The following is a 21318-nucleotide window of genomic DNA, read 5'->3' as shown; positions in this document are numbered from 1 at the left end:
TCGGTTCGTCATAGACATCATCCTCATCATCCATCATCATCATCATCATTACAGGTCAAGAGTCACATTCTTCCCTCCTATCCCTGGTTGTTAGTTTGTTGTTGTCATGGTTCAGTCTTTTTCTGGTTGTGTCCAAGTCTTTGTGACCCCATGACCCCATTTTTGGATTTTCTTGGGAGTGCTTTGCCATTTCCTTCTCCAGCTCTTTTACAGATGAAGAACTTAGGCAAACAGGGTTAAGTGACTTGCCCAGGCTCACACAGCTAATAAGTATATGAAGACCTATTTGAAGTCATGAAGATGAGTCTTCCTGATTCCAAGCCCTGTGCTCTATCCACTGTGTTACTCAGCTTCCTGTTGTTAGTGAGATAACCTGCCTTAAATTATGTACTTGTATATATGTTATGGCAAGTAAAGTAAGTTCTTTTGCTGTTTTATTTTAATATAATCAAGAAGTATAATGCCTCTAATTGTGCTGGTGAATTTTTAACCACTGGCTCTCAAAAAAAAAGTGCACTAGGTACACGTTAAAGTTTATTCTTCATTATTAACACTTTTGCCACCATTTTCTTAAGGCTAGTCAATCTATAGTGATTTGTAGTATTTGTTGATTTCTGAGTTATAAATGCTCATTCCAAAAATTTAAAAAATTGGTTAGCCAGTATGAGTTCATTCCTTCACTCCCCTGCATTCATATCTGTTTATCTACATATACAACATACATATATGTATATATACAAATATACACACATTGTGTTTGTCCTTTGTTTTTGAAGAGAATCATGCCATCAGAAAAATGATGACATGACTTGTACTTGACTTTGTTTTGAGTGAGGGAAGGCTGTGCAGGTCACCAGCCTCACTTCTCCTCCAGAGCCATCTGAATCCAGTGACCTGATATTCATCAGGATGACTGGAGATGGCCCAGGGTGCAATGGGAGACCTTGGCCTCTTTGGCCTCGGGCCTATTCAGGTATTCACTTAGGTTGAGGTAAGGCCCATACAGGGAATAGGCCTGTTTAAGAAGTAGTCAGGGAGTGGCCTCTTTAATGAACAAAAGAAAAATAGCTGAATAAAGCTGGAAAGAAAGGGAAACAGTTACAACTGATAATCACTCTTTAGCCAGAAGGGGCACAGGAAACAGCCCTTAAGTGGAGTTTGGGCAGGGATCCAGTCTATGTGCTTCAGAGTACAGTATGTTTGAGATTTAAGGTTTAAGGTCAGGAGGGGAAAGGACAGGAGAGGAGAGGACAGGAGAGCAGAGAGAAGTTGGCCAGTAAGCCCCAAGTTAACTGGGCATGTCCGGCCATCCAAATTTACCTTCCTTTGGAGAGGAGAAGGAAGGAGAGGTGGGGACAGAAGGGAGAGGATGAGCTGAGTTCCCCAGCTAGCTGTGTCCCCACTCAGGAGCTCGGTCGACTCACAGGTTGTGTTTGTCTTTTGTTTTAAAAGAAGACCATGACATCAGAGAAATGATGATATGACTTGCGCTTGACTTTGTTTTGATTGAGGGAGGGCTGTGCAAAGGCACCAGCCTCATTTTCTTCTATATATACACACATACCTAATACATGCATGTATGTATGATGTACGTAAAGGCTATAGTAACATGAAAAATGTGATTTTGTCAGTGTGGGCCAATGCAGGTCTGTTGATCAATCAGTAGATAAATTTTAGTGAGTTGCCTGACATTAAGTGACTTGCTTATGTTCACATGGTGATATTCAAATTCAAGTTTGCCTGACTCCAAGTCTAACACTCTATGTAGTACACTTCCTCTCATCAGTTTCATCAGTCATACACAGTATGACTTATTTGTTTTGTTGTTCAGTGTGTGTATGTGTATATGTATATATACATATAGGTATGTATGTATATGCGTATGTATACACATATATACGTGTGCACACACACATATATTTTTGCATACATGTTCACACATATATATTCAATGATGATGAGTTAAGAATTAGTTCCTGTTTTGATTTTGCATAATATGAAGTCAAATGAATAGCTATTTAGTACCTTCGGTGCCATCTGGCTCAGCTTGTTCCTCTCGCTGTTTTTGCTTAAATTTCATGTTCCCATAATGCATGACAGCCCCTGTAAGCTTGTAAATGGACACTTTTTCTTCTGAAGTAAAACCCAGGATATCAATAGCACTCTATGAAAAGAAGAAGTATAACAGAGATCATCTATAGCATTCTCAACATTCCTCTTTGTTTTAGGTGGAAATATTTATTGATATACTAAGTTACAAGGTACAATGTGTCATGAATTTGTTACTTATAATACATGGGATGTGTTACATAGAACTTTACGTGGAAAAAAATAACCCAAACTGTTACATAGCTAAATAGTACATCCCTAGAGATGTTACAAGGCTGTCACAGTAAGGTCAGACATAAATGTATGAGCCCTGCTAGCACCACTAAAAAGAACTCAAACATGCATATCCTTTATATGGACAGTGAGCGAGTGATACCATCTTCATGTTAGAAAGGCAACCAATTTTTTTTGTGGATGTTACTTACATCAGTGGCAATCAGTTCTTCCTGATCATCAATGCTGGGAACAGTGATCTCCCCTTGACTGACAAAGGCATAATCATATGGGTTGGTGGTGATCAGAAGCATCTCTAAGCACATAAAGTAAAGAGCATATGATTTAAGTTTGAATTTGCTACGGGGATTATTAGTGGCCAGGTAATAAGTCAAAACACTGCCTTACCAATTAGTTCTGGCTTCTTATTGGATGTGATCTGATAAAAAATGTGATAGCTTCTTTCAGCCTTTAGTTGAAAAGTAACTCGAGATTTCTCTAGCAGATCTGAAATGGCAAGTAAATGGAGAAAAATGCAAGCTTTAACAAATTTGAAGAATTTACAGAAATTAAAAAACAGAACTAGAATGTTTTCTGATCATGTGAGATATGCAATGACTATGAATATACAATGCAAAATGTATGTTTGATAGGAGTCATTCAGTAGTTTTTTAAAACTAACCTACAGTTTTAATCACATTACCCTTTAAGAAGTACTTAAAATTAGATTCACTGTAAATGGGGAAAGAGCATTGAATTTGGATTCAGAATAAGACTTTAATTCAAGTCATAGGTTATTAACTTGTTAGTTATATATGACTGTATGCAAATCACTGCATATTTCTCTCTATTTGTAAAAACGGGGCTAACAATACTTGAGTTAGAAAATATTGCTCACAAGTATGAATCTGAAGCCACTCCTATCTACGTGAGTATATTTCTCTTGGAGAAAGATAGCTTCTTGGTAGCAGTTAAAGTATCTTAGGGATCAACATTAAGATACTCATGGGACTTTGATATCTTTACTCAAAGTTGGAAGGCATTGTGATAGTCCCAGAAGTTTCCAGAAGAATAATATCATGGGATTAAGTGCAAATAGGCCAAGGCAATTTCAACTCAGGACTTTCCTCCAAATATTGCTTAGATATACTCTGGGTGTTAGTCAGTGAAGAATGCCTGTTTTAGGACAGCTTTATTCTCCCCCTTCCAAGGTTTGGGTTTTATTTAAGTGAAGAAATAATATTTCTACATAACAGAATAATAACATATCACAGTTATGTATGATCATATCCCTACTATTCTATCTATCCAAGACTGCAGATAACAACCCATTCATGTCTTCTTATGTGCTCCCATAAAAATGAGCTTGAGACCTTCCTCTGGTTCTCTGGACAATATGTATTTGCCAGTGGAGCATTAAGGTTGCCATTTTCTCTCTCTTTTCTTACTCTAGCCACTATACTTGATACCTTTTTTAATTAATTTTTTTCAAGCAATGAAAATCTATCTCCTCTTAACTGACACCTCCCTTTCAACATTGAGAAAGAAAAACGAAACCCCTGTTATAGACATGTACATGTATAGTCAAGCAAAATAATTTCTATGTCAAGAAAACAAGTCTCAGTTTTCACTGAGTCCATGAGTCCTCTGGAATGGGTTGGTCATTGTGAGGACTAGAGTTCTTAAGTCTTTCAAAGTTGTCCTTACAATATTGTTGCCTTTATGTAAATTGTACTCCTGGCTTTTCTCACTTCATTCTGCTTCAGTTCATACAAGTCTTTCTGAGTTTCTCTGAAATGTTCTGTCATCATTTTTTACAGCATGATAATATCCCATAACATGCATGTGCTTGTTTGGCTCTTTCCCATAGTTTGTAATTTTTTGCAGCAAAAAATTGCTATAAATACTTTTTTAAACATATAGATCCATTTCTCTTCCTTTTGAGGTAAAGACTTAGTAGTAGTAGACAGCTTTACTCTAGATAGAAAGAAGTTCTGGCATTTGGATGAAATGCTAAAGACACCATCCATTAAAGTTGACTCTCCATGTCAATTTCTTCCTAGAGTGACCTCTGGGGCAGAAAATTCATCCTCTGATGGAAGGGCTGCTAAGGGCAGCCAATATGGATATAATCTCCTAAGAAAAGCCTTTTATAATCCCATTAGTTTTAAGTGCTCACTTTCCTCAAATTATCTTAGCTTTACATATCTTTTTACATGCTACGGAACCAGGAAAAATGGAAACTCCTTGGGGAAGGGGATAGTTTTTAATTTTTGTTCTTGTATTCTCAATGTTTAGCACAGTGTTTTGCATGTGATAGGAATGTAATTAATTCTTGCTGAATTGTTGAAATGCTTGTTGAAAAGAAGGGATCAGCCTAGGTCCTCTGAAAACTACATCCACCCTGTATCCTCCTGATCAGGTAATATCTGTCAGGTAAAGGTATTGATTCTAAGTTTAGAATTTTCTGGTTATATCAGAATTTCCTGGGAGACAATATCCCATCAGGATATCTTCTGGGTAGTACTAGTAGTCACTCATGGGTAAGACAAACATATTTATTACAGTACTTTTTAACAGCAAATTAGTAGTTTATATGATTCAGGAATAAAAAGATCTTCAAATGAAGGCCCTCCACCCCAAACTAAAAAGCCCAATTCATATTTTCACTTCTGTTACTTACATGTTTCAATGTCAGCTGAAGCCAGTTTCCCTGTGGTACCAAAATGGATCCTGATGAATTTACCCTTGAGAGGAAAAAAAATGTAAGCAAATTGAATATATACAGTAAACAGAATTCATAAATTCATAGATGTGGCAACTCTAGCCCTTATGAAAGAGTCTTAATGACCAAGAAACTTACAAAACGAGATGAGTTGTCATTCCTCACAGTTTTGGCATTTCCGAAGGCTTCCAGCAGGGGGTTGGCACTGATGATTTGATCTTCTAGTGTCCCCTTAAAAAAGAAGCAATTTTTATATCTAGACATTTGTCCATACTTGAGAACATAGGGAGAGACTTTCAACCTTTGGTAATGGACCCACCTGCATCTTTCCTGAGGAATCTTCCTTCTTCTTTTCCCCAGTCACTGCAATTGTTGCAAAGTATTGGATGACACGCTTGGTATTGACAGTCTTTCCAGCACCAGATTCTCCACTGCCAAATCCAAATGAATGAAGCAATTCAGACCCTTGATACAGCTAATAAAATTTGAAAAATCTGCACCAAAATGCATATAATGTACTCACGTGATCAAGATTGACTGATTCTCACGGTCTATGAAGGAGAAAGTGAGACAACTTTTTAATATTTTTGTAATGAAAATTGGCATTCAGCATAAATGTCTCTTAAAGCATCTAGTTGTCAAAAGAGCTTATACATTTTAATATTAATATATTTATACATATATGTGTATATACTTAGATATTTTAAATATTAATATATATTATAATACACATTACATTAGAATATTCTATATATGTTCTGTATGCAGAATACATATTTTCTTGCTAACTTCTGGTCATCAACTTTATGTGGAAATGAATAAAATTAACCCGTACTTAACCAAAAATCCCATTTACTGGATCTTGAATAGGTGGTCATACGGTCCTCACTTGAAGAGTCCTCAAAAGTCTATAAGTTCCTTGAAGGCAACAGTAGTTTTAATCATATCTCTGTATCCTCAGCACCTAGCTCACTGCTTGGCACATAATAGAGCTCTTAAATTCTTAAACAACCTCTGGATTTAAAATCAATGGCATACAAATATATTTGGTTCATTTTTGAAAAAATAAAGAGATTTTGTCATTTATATAATTTATCAAATATTTGATATTTGAAAAGAAAATATATTTGGCTAGATTCTGTTCTGAATATAAGGGGAGTGAGTAAAGATTTTCCACTACTTCCAGTAGCTCCCTGAGGAACCATATCCATACATGCATAATGTTACTATTTATAGCTGCTAAGCATAGACTACATGGAGTAGTGGAAATGAACACTCAGGAGACCTTATTCTGTCAATAATTGGCAGTCAAATTCATCTCTTTGGGTATCAGTTTCCTTATACATAAAATAGAGTTTGAAGTTAATTGTCTTTAAGATCCTTATGATTTTCTAAGTTGTGAAAGCTTGAATAGATACATGTATATGATACCATGAATCACAGATTCTAGAACTGTGAAGGACTTTGGATATCATCCAGTACAACTCCCTTATTTTATAGTTAAGGAAACTAAGGCTCAGAGAGGTGAGATAATTTACCCATGGTCGCATAGGTAGTAAGCTTGAAAGATAGAATTTGATTTTGAATCCTCTGAATTCGAAGATCAAACACTTTCCAACGTACCAATAATTTTATGAGATGGTCTAGTTTCTGGAAAAGAAAATATGTTCTTGTTAGGGAATATCTTTTGTCAGACCAAATATCCTTGACTATCATCCCTAGTGGATTGTAGGTACTTTAAAAGCAGGGACTACATAATTTTTCATTTTTGTTTGATCAGCATTTATTAGTAGAGTATGGTAATAAATGTTTCTGGAACTGAACATTTGATTCAGACAATAAAAGTACTAAATGCATGGCTAACACCAAAGCACAAGTCACCACTAGTACAACAGTAGCAGTACTTGGAGTCTAGAAATGACTTTTTTTTTTTTTTTTTTTACCAAACTGACAATGATGAATCACAGACCGAAGGGAACACAGCAGCTGTTCACCTCAGGGAGGGGTAGCTGGCACCTTTGAATATGTGAAAGGGGAAAGATGTTTTCTATTTTTAAAAATTGAGAATTTAGGAATATTTTTTGGAGGATATAATTTGAAAGATTAATGTATATGAGAAAGAGGTTATATAGTACAATAAAAAGAAAGGCTTGAGATCACATCGTAGCCCTGATACTTGGTAGCTGTGTGACATTCCACAAGTCACTTATCCTCTCTGAACCTTCTTTGTAAAATAGTTGAATAGTGATAAAAAGTAATATTTTACAGAAGTGTTATAATGAAACTGCTTTATAAGTATGATTTATATTAAAAGAGAATTCCTCACCAGTTAACATGAACTGATAGGCATTGTCAGAGATGGAGAAGATGTGGGGAGGAGCCTCTTGACGCTTTTTGCCCCGGTAGGCGGCCACCACCTCTGGGTTATACACTGGCAGCCACTTGTATGGATTGACAGTGACACAGAAAAGGCCTGAGTAGGTCTGTAGGAAATCAGGAAATTATATTAATCATTTGACATCTAGCTTGTTAAAGTAGTGATTCCTCAAAGACATCATGCAAATGAAGAGAATTGCTTAAAGTGTACTTACATAGATCATCCAGGCTGCATAACGCTCCTTCAGGTTATACAGGACCCCAGGCTCATGCAGGTGAGTCATCATGGCCATGTCTTCAATCTTGTCATATTTAGGAGGGTTCATAGGGAAAACTTGATCATCCCTCACTGTGAGAGTCTGGCAAAGAAAGGAAGAGGCCACTTCGCATCAACTAAGCAACTCTAGGCATTTTGTGGACTTTTTCCTTTTAAACATTGAAGCCACCAGCTACTAATAAGTAGCAAAGCTGTGTGTGAATGGGGAGACTCAATAATTAAGTTAAGTCAAGCCAAATCAACAGCGTTTATTAATCATTGATTATATGTCAGACAGTGTGCTAAGAGCTGGAGATACAAATAAAGGCAAAAAATAAAAATAAAAAGCCCTCCCCTTAAGGAGGTCACAATCTAACAAGAGAGACAACTTGTAAACAACTATGTCTGAACAAGATATACATGGGAAGATTGCTTGCAGAAGGCAAGATTTTATCTGGGACTTGAAGGAAGCCAAGGATGCCAGGAGATGGAGATAAGAAGGGAGAGAATTCCTGACATGAGAGACAACCAAGGAAAATGCATCGAGTCAGGAAATGGAGTGTCTTGTGCAAGGAACAGCAAGAAGGTTGGTGTTTCTGAATTATGGAAAGGAGCAAAGTGTCAGAAGCATGGAATGGTAGGATGGTGGTAGATTATTAAGGGCTTTAAAAGCCAAACAGGAAATTTAATATTTCGTTCTTGAGGAAGCCACTGAAATTTATGAAGTAGAGTGATATAGTTAGATTCATTCTTTAGGAAGGTCACTGTGGCAGTTTAGTAGAAGATGGACAGGAATGGGGTAAAACTTGAGACAGGGAGACCAAATATGAGGATGCTGCCAAAAGTCTAGGCATGAGGTAATGAGGGTCAATATCAATGCTGAAACAGTCAAAGGAGAGAAGGGGATGTATGTGAGATATTAAAGAGGTAGAACTGATAGGACTTAACAGCAGATTGGATATGAATGGTGAGAAAGAGTCAAAGATGATACTAAGGTTATTAGCCTGATTGATTGGGAGGTTGGTGGTTCCCTTAAAAATAAAAGGGAAGTGTGGAGGAAAAAAGATGCTAAGTTCAATTTTGGATATGTTGAATTTAAGATATATGTAAGATATTTAGTTTGTGAAGTTCAGCTGGTGGTTGGAGATCAAAGATTGGAGATCAGGGTAGATAGGCAACTGGGTGGTGCAGTAGTTAGAGTGCTCTGGGCCTGGAGTCAGAAATACCTGAGTTCAAATGAAGCCCAGGCATGTACTATCTGTGTGGTCCTTGGCGAGTCACTTAAATCCAGTTGACCTCAGTTTCCTCATCTGTAGCATGGAAATAATAATGGCACCTATGTCACAGGGTTATTGTGAAGATGAAATGAGATAATGATTGTAAAGCACTTAGCACATATTAAGTAGTCTATAAATGTTAGCAATTATGATGATGAGGGATAAATAAATCTAAGAATCATCTATTTAGAGATGATAATTTAAATTATGGGAGCTGATGATATCACCAAGCAAAATACCATAGAAGGAGAAGAGAAGGCTGAGGACAGAGGCTTGGAGACCCCAACATTTAGCATATGAAATGTTGATGAAGATTCAGCAAAGGAGACTGCTGGGCGGATGACCAGGAAACAGTAGTTTCAGAAAAAAACTTAGAGCAGAATATCAAGGAAAACGATTTGAACAACAATGACAAAGGCAGCAGGGGTCAAGAAGATCGAGGATTGAGAACACCAGAGAGGACTGGTAGCTCTGGAGAGGGCAGTTTTGGTTGAACAATGAGGTTTGAACCTAGACAGCAGAAAGTTAAAAAGAGAGAGAGTGTGTGTATGGGGGTGTGTATGTGTGGATGTGTGTGTGTGGGGGTGATTTCTAAGTGATCCTCTAAAGGGCCTGGTTAAGACAAGAGATACAGCATGATGGTTAGTGGGGTTGGCTGGAGCAAGGGACAGTGTTTTTGAAGACAGGAAAGACACGGACACATTCATAAGCAGCAAAGTAGACAGTAGACAGAGATCGAAGGTAAGTGAGAAATGGGGATGACAGAGGGAACAATTTGCTGGAGAAGATAAGATGGAACAAAATTCCATGTGAATTTAGAGGGGTCCTCCTTGACAAGGCTGGGCTACCTCTTCATGTGAGACAAAGGCAAAGGAGTGGAGTAAGGCATTTGAGTGATGTGAAATGAGGAGGAAGGGACAAGATGGAGCTCTTTGAAAATGGCCTCAACTTCTTTTTCTCAGTAAAATATGAGATGAGATTCTCAGCTCAAAAAGTGGCAGAGTCGGGGAGGGGGAGCAAGAGCCATGCAAACTTTAAGGAGAGATGAAAAGATTTGGAAGTTCCTTGCAGGGTGGGGAGATGACAGAAATTTGAACAGGGACACAGCACATCTGCTTTGTTCTGACTCCAGCCTATGCCTAATAAAAATCATCTCTCACACCTGTTGCACCTCATCTAAAAAAATGAGCAAAAAAATTTAGCAGCTCCCTGTCTGTAATCAAAGAAAGCTGACAGCCATTCAAGACCCCTGGCTATCTGGAAAGAACTTAATCATTCCAGATTCAGCTTACTCCTCTCCATGTACTTTATGCTCCAATCAAACTGATCTATTCACTCTCTCCTGAACATGTCTGTGCCTTCTCAGTGCTCACTCTTTTCCCTATGATTGGAATACTAATAATTTGCATTTATATAGCACTTCAAAGCTTACTAGACACATTCTTCCCAATGACACTGAGGTAAGGAGGAATCTGCTTCAGATAAATTAGGAAGACCTGAGGCCTCTGTGTGACCTCTGATATATTTCTTGGCTATGGCTTACGCTCTCATGTAATGTTGCTTATGTATAGCTACCAAACATAGGCTTCCTACTAAACGAGAAAAGAAATCAGGAGATTCTAATTCTGCTTGTAATTGGCTCTGTGTAATGAACAATAAGACCGTACATATCATTATAAGCCTATAAATAACCTGCTGATTGGGAATCCCTGAATAGGCCCCTAACGTTCCTTTTCCTTCTATATTTTTACTCACAGCTCCATCTTCCATCTTCACAGTCACTTTCCCCCCTTCTCTGCTCTGTATGATACTTTTTACATAGGATTCCTTGGGTTCCGCCACAAAGACAGAAGTTTTAGCATCAAAAGGCTTGTTTTGGGCCTCAATTCTCTCCTTCTCAGACTTTCGGAGGTAAGGAGCAGCCTCTCCAAAAACGGCCATTTCGGAATCCGAACTCATGGCTGCAATTTAGAGAATTATCCTAGGTGAAGGAAAATGAGAGGGAAAAGTAGCAAGCGTAAGTTATGAGGTAAAATGAAAAAAATGTGAGATAACCTCCCTGGACTCCAGTTTCCTTATATGTAAGATGATCGTGGTGGGGAGGATTGGTCTAAGACAGGGATGTTTAATGTTTTTTGTGTCATAGACCCCTTTGCCAGTCAGTCTGGTGAAGCCAATGAACCCCTTCTCAGAATAATGTTGCTGTTTCTAAAAAAAAAATCATACTATGAGGCAATACTAACTTTCAATAAAAGATTTGTTAAAGATGTAATTTTTTCCAGTCTAAGTCATAGACACCCTGAAATCTATCCATGAGAGGCTGTGAACCCTAGGTTAAGATCCCCTGTTATAGTTGGATCTTGAAGATTTCCTCCATCTCTAAGTCTATGATACCAAGAACTTGAGTCTTGGCCAGAATTCAGCTATCCTCCAAGCTACTACTCACTAGTGCCAAGAGAATTCAAAGGATTAGTATGGAATGAGATGCTAACTTGGGGTTTCACTTTTAGCAAGCTATAAATCTCTTTTCCATATTACTTAAGAGAGGCAATGTGGTCTAATGGAGTAAATGATGAATTTGGAATAAGAAGTGTTTGAACCCCAGCTCTACTACGTGCTAACTTTGCCATCTTTCCCTCTCTAGACCTCAGTTTCCTTATATGGGAAATGGGGTACCCAACCCTATGATGTTATTCTTTGTTGCCTCAGGTTTAGATGACTAATGGTGCAATAAAATGTGATTTGTATGTAATTTCTATAGAATATTATTTTACACTACATTACATTACATTTCTTTATATATAAAAAGTAAAAAGATCACCAGCTAAATACATAGGAGATTATTTTGTAGCAGCCACAATTATTTCCTGCTTTTGAACGCTTTCTGGTTATAAGGAACATGCTTCAAAAGGAAATACTGAGGTTTATGGAGAAGAAAATTGATTTTCATAGTCGGGGTGGGGAACCACATATGACCTTCTAAGGTCCTTGGGTGCAGTCTTTTTACTGAGTCCAAGTCTTATAGAGTAAATTTTTTTCTTAAGCGGATTTGTTCTGTGAAGTTTGGATTTAGTCAAGGGTCTCACTTGAGCACTTAGAGGGCCACATATGACCTCGAGGCTGCAGGTTCCCCACCTCTGTAGTACTTTGGAGTCTGAACATTCTTGTTCTATTAAGGTTTCAGGCTCAATATGTAAACCTAGTAGTTTATTTTTAAGTGCATAGATATACTAATGTTTTGTCCGCTTTGCTTGAGTTTGGGTTGTCTTTTTTTTTTTTAAACTTTTAGTTTATTTGTAGCACATTAAACCGTCTGTGGCTGAACTGTGAACCATGGAGTTAGCCTCTCCTTAATTCCATACAATCCTTCATGATACTTTTCTTTGACTGTCCATCCCACTGAGAATTCCACTAAATACTTAGTAAATCTTTGGTACTAAAAGGATGAAAATTTCATAGTGGAAAAGGCCTATCTCTCCTATATGTTTTCTTCTTTTGACTGGGAAAAGGAAAACAGTACAAAATAGGAATTTTCATTACAGGAATTGAATGGCACTGTCTTTATGACTGTTGTAACGGAAAATCAGAAAATAGCATCTATATTACTCTTTTAAACTGAGATTTAAATCTATTTATGCTTTCTGAATGAAATTTATCCCCAAATATTCATTCATTAAATATTTATTCAGCACCTGCTAAACAAAAAAGTACTTCGGATTATATGAATATTACCGTAAGACATGTTAAAGAAAATACATTGAAAAATATTGAAGCATTCAAAGTATTTTTATAAAGGGAGAATAAGGTGGACTCATTTATTAAATAGTCTGAGCCCAGCTGAGTTCCTTACGATAGAAACCCACTCTCTGTGAACTGGTCCTATAATATTGCAATATATTGCATCAAACTCTGAGCAACACACTTACTGTCAAAATTAAGCGTTTACAAGTATTACTATAGAGACCACGTCCTTAAAAAATGATATGCACAGCAATAGATGAAGACATCAACAGTAGAGTACTTTCCCCACTAAACTTAATAGCATTTTAGAGTTAATAAGGCAGATCTTACCTCTTTTAATGCCAGATGAAGTACAGACACCTTGAAAAATACTCAGTACTAGAAAATAAAAGATCAAGTCCTTGTTACTGAAGCACTTTCCAAAATACAGGGATATGAACTGGACAGCAGAATTAAAAATCTATGTTGGCAAGAGAATGTACTAAAATGACTGCTCAAAGCAGCAGAAACTATAATATGAAAGCCAAAATAGAATGAGAATCAAGTCTCCCTTCTTCCATTCTCTTTCTAATCCCAAATCATTCGACACTTACCTCTTGGCTGCTGGGGGAGATGAGACACTCAGGTCTCTGGGGGCACTTATATAGAGACTGATCTGTCTTTGCCATAGCCACCTCCCCTTTGTTTGGGCAAAACATTTGGCAACCTAAACACTCAGCATAATTCCTAGGGACATTAGGGATGTTTGGATATAATTAGAAATATTCTCTGCCATTTTGAGTATGCAAACCAATTGCCTATAAATAATTTGACAGCAGCCAATCTGAAGACAGGGAATATTTTCTACTACATTGAGAAGGCAATCTTTTACAGTAGCTTGTGAGGGCCTCTGAGCAAATTAGCAATGGGCTATATCAGGGTTGGCAGCTCCTAGTCGCATGCCCATGGAAATCTAGGATACTATGTCGCCTAGCCAGAATTATTTGTGCTTAGGGTCCTTAATGCTTTCCTCTCTATGCTAACCCAAGGACCCCTCTAATTGCTTTCACTTTGTCCATTGCTACAGACTTGTTTCTATTGCCTCTGACCAGAAAATGAGGCTATGGTGAGGGTGCTTCTTTACATGAACCCAATACCATGGTCTCAGAACCTACTCTCTTACCCTTTTTTGCATGAATTGTTCTTTACAGTGATGTGGGGCCTAAGGGTTTATCTATTCAGTTGTGACTCCATATCAGCCTAGCGCTGCCTCTCTCTCTCTCAGACCTGTTGCTGAAACCTCTTAGAGCTTATAACAACACCCTTCCTGCCCTGGGTCTCTAAGGAGATGTGACATAATGGTACCCTTCAATTATGTGGATCGAGTGCTGCCTTCTTTAAAATAACAGAAAGATAGCCTGTCATTGGATTATACACTGGAGTAGTGCAATATCTAAGTTACCTATATTAGGTTTGTCCTCTAGAACTACTGACCCAGTAGGCTCCACATAATCTTTCCGGTCTGTTAGACAAGGCTGCAGTAGCTCTTACTGGCCACCAGAGAGCACTCGTCTTGCAGTTTCAACCTATACTGCTTCCCCTAAAGCCCTTCAAACACCTACCCACCCACCCACCCACCCACATACACACACAGAAAGGAGAGAGAGAGAGGGAGAGGGAGAGGGAGAGGGAGAGGGAGGGGGAGAGGGAGGGGGAGCGGGAGGGGGAGGGGGAGGGACAGGGAGAGATCCAAGTCTTTGGTTTCACGGAGTTTCTTTCCACTTCATCCAGGTCCAAAGACCTTAGTTCATACTATATATCTGTACTTTTATTCGCAACAAGTGAATTTATAGTCAAAATTAACTTGTTCATTCTCTATTACAAATCCAATGGCAGATGGAGTATTCTAATCATACGTTAGAATAGTGCCCTCAATTGCTTCATACCACCAGGATGATTGGATTAGCCACTGTTTAATAACAATAACAACAAAAATCTAGTCAGAACACTCCATTCATTCCACAAAGAACATACTTGTCTTAATTTGTTTCTGCTAAGCTTGGGTTGGACTATCTGGGCAAATTTGAAAACCCCCAAGGTGAACAGTCAGTTACTGAAGATGCTGAAAAAAGCAGTATAGAAGCAGGAGGTGGATCTACACCAAATCCTGGCAGGGAGATGGGGAGAGAGCTGTAGTATGTCTGCAGAATATTAGCTCTCCTTTGTTAAGTTCTTGTAAGAGTGGGATTCATGTCACACCTCTCCTCCTACTCCATGTTTGTATAATCTTCTTCATGCCCACCCTGATTACAAAAATATATGAAGTACCCCTCACTTTTTCCTACTTTTTTCCTCTAGTGTATAACTTTTCCCTTCTCTTTTTTCCTCTTTTAGGATTATCAAAGCAGAAAACCACCTTACATCTTATTTACACTTGTTTCCACTTTATCTCCCTTCATTCTATTTTAAATTGTCTGCAATGTGACTTTGAACTTCATCATTCAATTGAAACTTCACTATCCACGGTACCAATGGCATGTTTTCTTAATCTCATCATTGCCCTCACTGTAGTCTTTGCCAGTGTTGATCAGTCAGTGTTTTCATAACACCCTTGGCTGTTTTATTACCCATCTGAGTACTTCTCATTCTCTTTTGCTGGTTCTTATCTAGGTCACATCTGGTAACTGTGGATATTCTCCAGATCTCTCCTCTTGGTGTCTCCTCCTATACTGGGTCACGTGGCAATATCATTAGCTCCACAAGATCGTTGTCATCTCTATGGAGATAATTCTCATATCTATATAAACAGTCTTAACCTCTGTCCTGCTCATCTCCTGTTACCAACTGCATTTTAGACATCTTAAACTGGATGTTGCATAAGCATATCAAATTCAACATGACCAAAACAAAACTCATTATTTTGTCTTCCAAATGAACTCTTCTTCCAGTTTTGCCTATTATTGCTCAGGACACGAATATCTTCTCATTCATTTAGACTCACAACCTTAGTCTCCTCCTGAATGCCTCCCTTGCACTCACCACACATGCCATCCGTTACCAAGCCTCGTTGTTTCTACCTTCTAAACACCTCTTGTATATAATCTCTCTTAATTCACACATTCATCACCCTGGTGCAGTCCTTCACCATGTCACACCTATTTTGGTATAATAACTTTCATTTGGTTCCCTTACTCCAATTCATCTTCAGCTCAGCTAAGTGATCTTCCTAATTTGCAGGCTTGACCATGTCACCACACCCTTCCTTCCCCCTGCCCCCACTCAATAAATTCCAGTGTCTCTGTATTACCTCCAATATAAAATATAAGATGTTTGGCATTTAAAGCCTTTTCTATTCTGACCCCTCTCTGCATTTGCAGTTAACATTTTACCCTTTGATCCAGGCATACTGAGCCACTTGCCTTTTCTCTCCCGCAATGCTCCATCTCCTAAATTTATGCCTTTTCACTGACTATCCCCTATACATAGAGTGCTATTCCTCCTGACCTCCTTCAATACTCACCTCCAATATTCTTCAAGAGGTCTTCCTAGTCTTTCTTTACTGCTAGATTTTCTTCTCCTTTCTTTCTTCCTTCTGAGATATTCTATTTTTTCTGTATATATCATATATATATATATATCTTATTGTTCTCATGTTGCTCTCCTTCCATTAGAATTCAAGCTAGAAGAAAAATATAAGAAATTAAGTAAGAATTCAATTCCTGCTGAGGTCAGGAACTTTTTTTGTATTTCTCAGTGCTTAGCTCAGTACTTGGTATTATAATGGCTCAATAAATGCTTATTGATTTGCTGTTTTAATTAATTCTCTCTGTAACCCTTGAAGACATTTGATTTTGAAAGAACATTTGTCTTTTCTCTCCCAGCAGAATGTAAGTACTTTGTCATCCTCCTTGACTTTCTTATTGCTCAAATGCATTTACTGTTGTTCAGTCATTCAGCCTGACTCTGTGACCTGATGAACCATGGCTTATCAAGCCTTTCTATCCTCCATTATCTCTCAAAGTCTGTCCAAATTCATATTCCTTGTTTTCATGACACTATCTATTCATTTCATCCTCTACCACCCCCTTTTTCCTTCAGTCTTTTCCAACATCTTCCAATGAGTCCCATCTATTCATTATGTGACCAGTGTACTTAAGTTTCAGCTTTAACATTTGCCTTTCCAGTGAATAGCCTGAATTAATTTCTTTCAGTATTAATTGATTTGATCTTGCCATCCAAGGGACTCTCAAAAGTCTTCTCCAGCCTCATAATTTGAAAGCATTGATTTTGTGGCATTCAGCTTTTCTTATAGTCCAATACTTACAACCATACATTGCTACTGGAAAAACCATAACTTTGCCTGTATGGACCTTTGTTGGCAAGGTGATGCCTCTGTTTTTTAGTATGCTGTTCAGATTTGCTATAGCTTTGGCCACAATCACCATCTGCAATGATCTTGGAGCCTAAAAATGTAAAATCTTAACTCTGCTTCCATTTCTTCTTCCTCTATTTGTCAGGAAATAATGGGGACCAGTTGCCAAGATCGTAGGTTTTTTTTTTTTTATGTTAAACTTCAAGCCAGCTTTTACACTTTCTTCTTTCACCCTCATCAAGAGGTTTCTTAATTCTTCACTTTCTGACATTATAATGACATAATTTGCATATCTAGGATTGTTGATAATTCTCCCCTCCATCTTTATTCTGGCTTTTGATTCATCCAGGGTGAAATTTTGCATGATGTACTCTGCATATAACATAAATAAATAACACTTTAGAACTTCTTGCTCTTGTTCTTCTTTGATCCCCCTCTTCTTTCTTTCCCTTTCTTTTCCTCCTTCTCCTTCTCTTTTTTCCTTTCTTTCTCCTCCTACCTCTTTCTCCTTCTCCTTCTCCTCCTCCTTCTTCTTCTCCTTCTTCTTCTCCTTCTTTTTCTCTCTTCTTCTTCTTCTTCTTCTTCTTTGGTTTTTATTTTTTTTACTTGAGAAGTTCCAGACTTTTGCTATGATATTCATCAGATTTTTTCATTTTGGGGCTTCTTTCAATTGTGGTTATTATTATATTCTTTCTATTTTTGCTTTACCCCCTGGTTCTAGTAAGTCTGGTCATCTTTCACTTATGATTTTGGAATATGATAGCTCTTTTTTGGTCATGATGTTCAGAAATTGTGATGATTTTTAAATTATCTTTCCTTGACCCATTTTTCAGGTTAATTGATTTTGAAATTAGATAACTCTTGCCTATTTTAAAGTATCTTTTGATTTTACTCCAATATTCCCTTTATTCTTGTGAAATCAATGAGTTTTGTTTACTTTAATTTTTAATGAATCTGTAACTATGGTAAAGTTTTCCACCTTCTCTTCTAAGCAATTTATTCTTCTTCCAATGGTTTTTGCCAGAGTTCCTATTTTTGCTCTGATTTTATTTTTTTTAAATCTCTTACTTAATTTATTATATTTCTTCTTCTTCTAGTTCTATGGTCAAGCCATTTTCCCCCTCTGAGTCTCTCCTTGTAGTCAGATGGCGCTGCTCTTTCTTCTAGTACTAGGCATCTCTTGACCAAATTTCTTTACGGTATGTGTTGTCGTCTCTTTATTCATATATCCAACCCTGGTTCTTTATTTAGGTTTTTGTGACAGGGCCAGGCTCTCTCTAGTCATGTACTCTTGGATAAAGCGGTTAGGTCCTCTTTGTTCTTTACCTCAATTTTTGGTGCATATGTATTAAATATTGACAGAATTGATTAATTATATAAATGTCTTTATATATGTAATGTATTTCCCCTGCTTATCTCTTTCTATCTTACTTATATTTGTGTAGCTTTATCTGAAATCATGACTGCTGGCCCTGCTTTTTTAAATTTACTCTGAAGCATAGTAGATTTTGCTTTAGCCCTTCATTTTGCACTATATGAATCTTTGTGTTTCAGGTATATTGCTTGTAAGCAAAATATTGTTGCATTCTGTTTTCTAATTCATTCTATCTTCTCATTTAATGGGTTTCTCCATTCCCATTCCCATTTAGAGTTGTGGTTGTTAATTTAATAGTTCCCATTTTCCTATCCTCTTGTAGGTGAGAGTAGGTTCTAATCCACAGTTTTTAAAATTAGCTTTTCCTCCTTTTCTCCTAATTCTTTAAGATCCCATTAGATCGTTATTGTTTCTTAATAGTCCTCCTTTGTTCCTTTTTTACTCCTCAATCTGATTTCTTTTTTTTTAATAGCCTAGAAAAATGAGGGAATTTACTTATTGGTTTTTCACTTTGATAATTATATTAGTTTTTTATTTCTCTTATTTAGGATATTTAAAGTTTAGCTCTACTAAATTATGTTTTGTTTAATTTTTCTAGGAGAGTCACAAATACCTCTCTTTTTTTTTGAGGTCAGCCTTTTTTTCATTGATTTTTAGGCAAAGCCATGAAAGATGTGTTATTTTGGGTTGTATTTTGGGCTTTTTTTTTGTCCTTTGGAATATTCTGTTACATTTTCTTCCCTGTCTTCTCATGACTTTAGAGTAATAGTGAGCTATTTGAAGGGGTATTTCAAAGATGGGAGTTGAATTAGATGATCTCTAAAGTGATTCCATTTTACCCTTGTCTCCAATAGATTGCCCACTTTGACATCTCCACTGTCACTTATTTTCAATCTCTCTCTGTCTACTTGTTCCTTCTCTATTGCCTATAAGTATTCCCATCTCTTCCCCATACTAAAAAAAAAAAAAACCCTCATTTGATTCTTCCATCTACACTATTATCTTATATCTCTTCTACTCATTGTGGCTAAACTTTTTGAAAAGCTTATCTATTACAAGTGCCTCCATTTGCTCTTTTCTCACTCTCTTATAGCCCCTTATAATCTGACTTCTGATTCATTCCATCATCATTCCACCAAGACTCTTCTCTCTGATATTACCAGTGATCTCTTAGTTGTCAAATTCAGTGACTTTTTCTCAATCCTCATTCTTCTTGACCTCTCTGCAGCCTTTAACATTGTAAATAACCTTCTTCTCCCCAATACTTTCTTCTCTCTAGGCTTTCAGAGCCTTACTCTATCCTAGTTATCCTTTTACTTATCAGACTGTTCCTTCTAAGTCAGCTTTGCTTCATTTTCATCAGCATCATAGCCTCTAGCTATAGGTGTCCCACAGTGTTTTGTCCTGAGTCGTCTCCTCTTCTTTGTGTTCTACTTAATTTGCTGATCTCGTTAGCTCCCATGGATTTAATTACCATCCCTACTCTAATGATTCTCAAATCTACCTATTCTGCCCAATTCTCTCTGCTGACCTTCAGTCTCAAATCTTCAACTGCCTTTCCAACATCTCAAACTGGACATACAGCGAACATCTTCAACATATCCAAAACTGAACTCATTATCTTTACCTTTACATCTTCCCCTGTTCCTAACTTCCCAATTATTGTCAAGCTAGCACCATAGTCCCACCTCCCAGTCCATCAGGTTTGCAACCTAGATGTCAATTTTGACTTCTCTCCCTCACACCCCCAATATCTAATCTGTAGTCGAGGCTTATTGATTTTACCTTTGCAACATCTCTTGAACATGCCATTTTCTCTCCTGACACAACCAAAACTTTGATGTAGGCCTTCATCACTTTATATTTGGACTATTGCAATAGACTTCAGATGGGACTGCCTACCTTAAGTCTCTTCCCAATCCAATCTATCCTTTTTTCATCCACCAAACTGATGTTCCTAAAGCACAGGTTTGATCATGTTACACCCCCCCCCCCCCCCAGTAAACTCCATTGGCTCCCTATTGCCTCCAGGGTAAAAAAAAAATACTCTGCTTAGCATTCAAAGCACTTCATAACCTCACCCCTTTCTATCTTTCCAAGAATTATTCCCCACTACCTACTCTTGGATCTAGTGATCCTTCTTTCTACTCCATGAATAAGATACTCCATTTCTTGGCTATAGACATTTTCTCTGGCTGTCTTTGTGGAATACTCTCCCTCCTCATCTGTAGCTACTGGCTTACCTGGCTTCCTTCAAATATCAGCTGAAATCACATTTTCTATGGGAAGCCTTTCCCAACACCTCTTAATTCTAGTGCCTTTTTTCTTTGAATTATTTCCTGTTTTTCCTGTCTATAGCTTGCTTGTTTACTTTTTGTGTCCCTGATTAGGTTGTGATCTCCTTAAGGGCAGGGCCTATCTTTTGCCTCTTTTTTTCTTTTTTTCTTTTTTACTCTCCAGTGCTTAGCACATAGAAGGCACTTGATAATTGTTTATTGCCTTTTCCAACATTGAGCCTGAAGGGGTGATAAAAAGTCACTGAGGAAAAAAACTCAGGATGAGTTTTAATTTAATTAATTAATGAATTTTAATTTAATTAATAAATAATTTAATTTAATAAAAACTATTTCATCTCTTAGAGGAGGGAGAGTTGAGAAATAGTTTGCAAAGAGGTAACTAAAACATAAAACAACAATATGGATTATTGTTAGCATATTTGATAGCGTGTTGGAGTTGGAGTCAGTAAGACTTGGATTTGAAACTTCAGAAACCCTACACAAGTCATTTAATCTCCCTGTGCCTCAGTACACTAATCTGTAAAATGGAATAATAATATCCCTTATGTTACATGGTCACTGGTTCAAGTGATATAATATAGAAATGCTTTCCAAATGC

General features: G+C 37.4%; 1 protein-coding gene across 1 annotated transcript in view; it reads right to left on the bottom strand.

The window, feature by feature from the left end:
- The window catches only part of LOC140527850 (myosin-4-like), a 41871-nt gene extending 30956 nt beyond the window's left edge, over positions 1–10915 (bottom strand). Inside the window, exons 1-10 of the mRNA XM_072645085.1 lie at positions 10712–10915; positions 7639–7782; positions 7374–7530; positions 5571–5598; positions 5367–5478; positions 5186–5278; positions 5006–5069; positions 2731–2829; positions 2535–2638; positions 2026–2164 (exon numbers count right to left, since the gene is read on the bottom strand). Coding sequence (XP_072501186.1) covers positions 2026–2164; positions 2535–2638; positions 2731–2829; positions 5006–5069; positions 5186–5278; positions 5367–5478; positions 5571–5598; positions 7374–7530; positions 7639–7782; positions 10712–10915 — 1144 coding nt within the window. The remainder of the gene's footprint in view (positions 1–2025; positions 2165–2534; positions 2639–2730; positions 2830–5005; positions 5070–5185; positions 5279–5366; positions 5479–5570; positions 5599–7373; positions 7531–7638; positions 7783–10711) is intronic.
- Positions 10916–21318: the final 10403 nt, after the last annotated feature.

This window comes from Notamacropus eugenii, chromosome 2, assembly GCF_028372415.1.
Source record: "Notamacropus eugenii isolate mMacEug1 chromosome 2, mMacEug1.pri_v2, whole genome shotgun sequence".
Taxonomy (NCBI): Eukaryota; Metazoa; Chordata; class Mammalia; order Diprotodontia; family Macropodidae; genus Notamacropus; species Notamacropus eugenii.
Note: the sequence above shows the minus strand (reverse complement) of the source record. Positions and strands in the feature narration are given on the sequence as shown.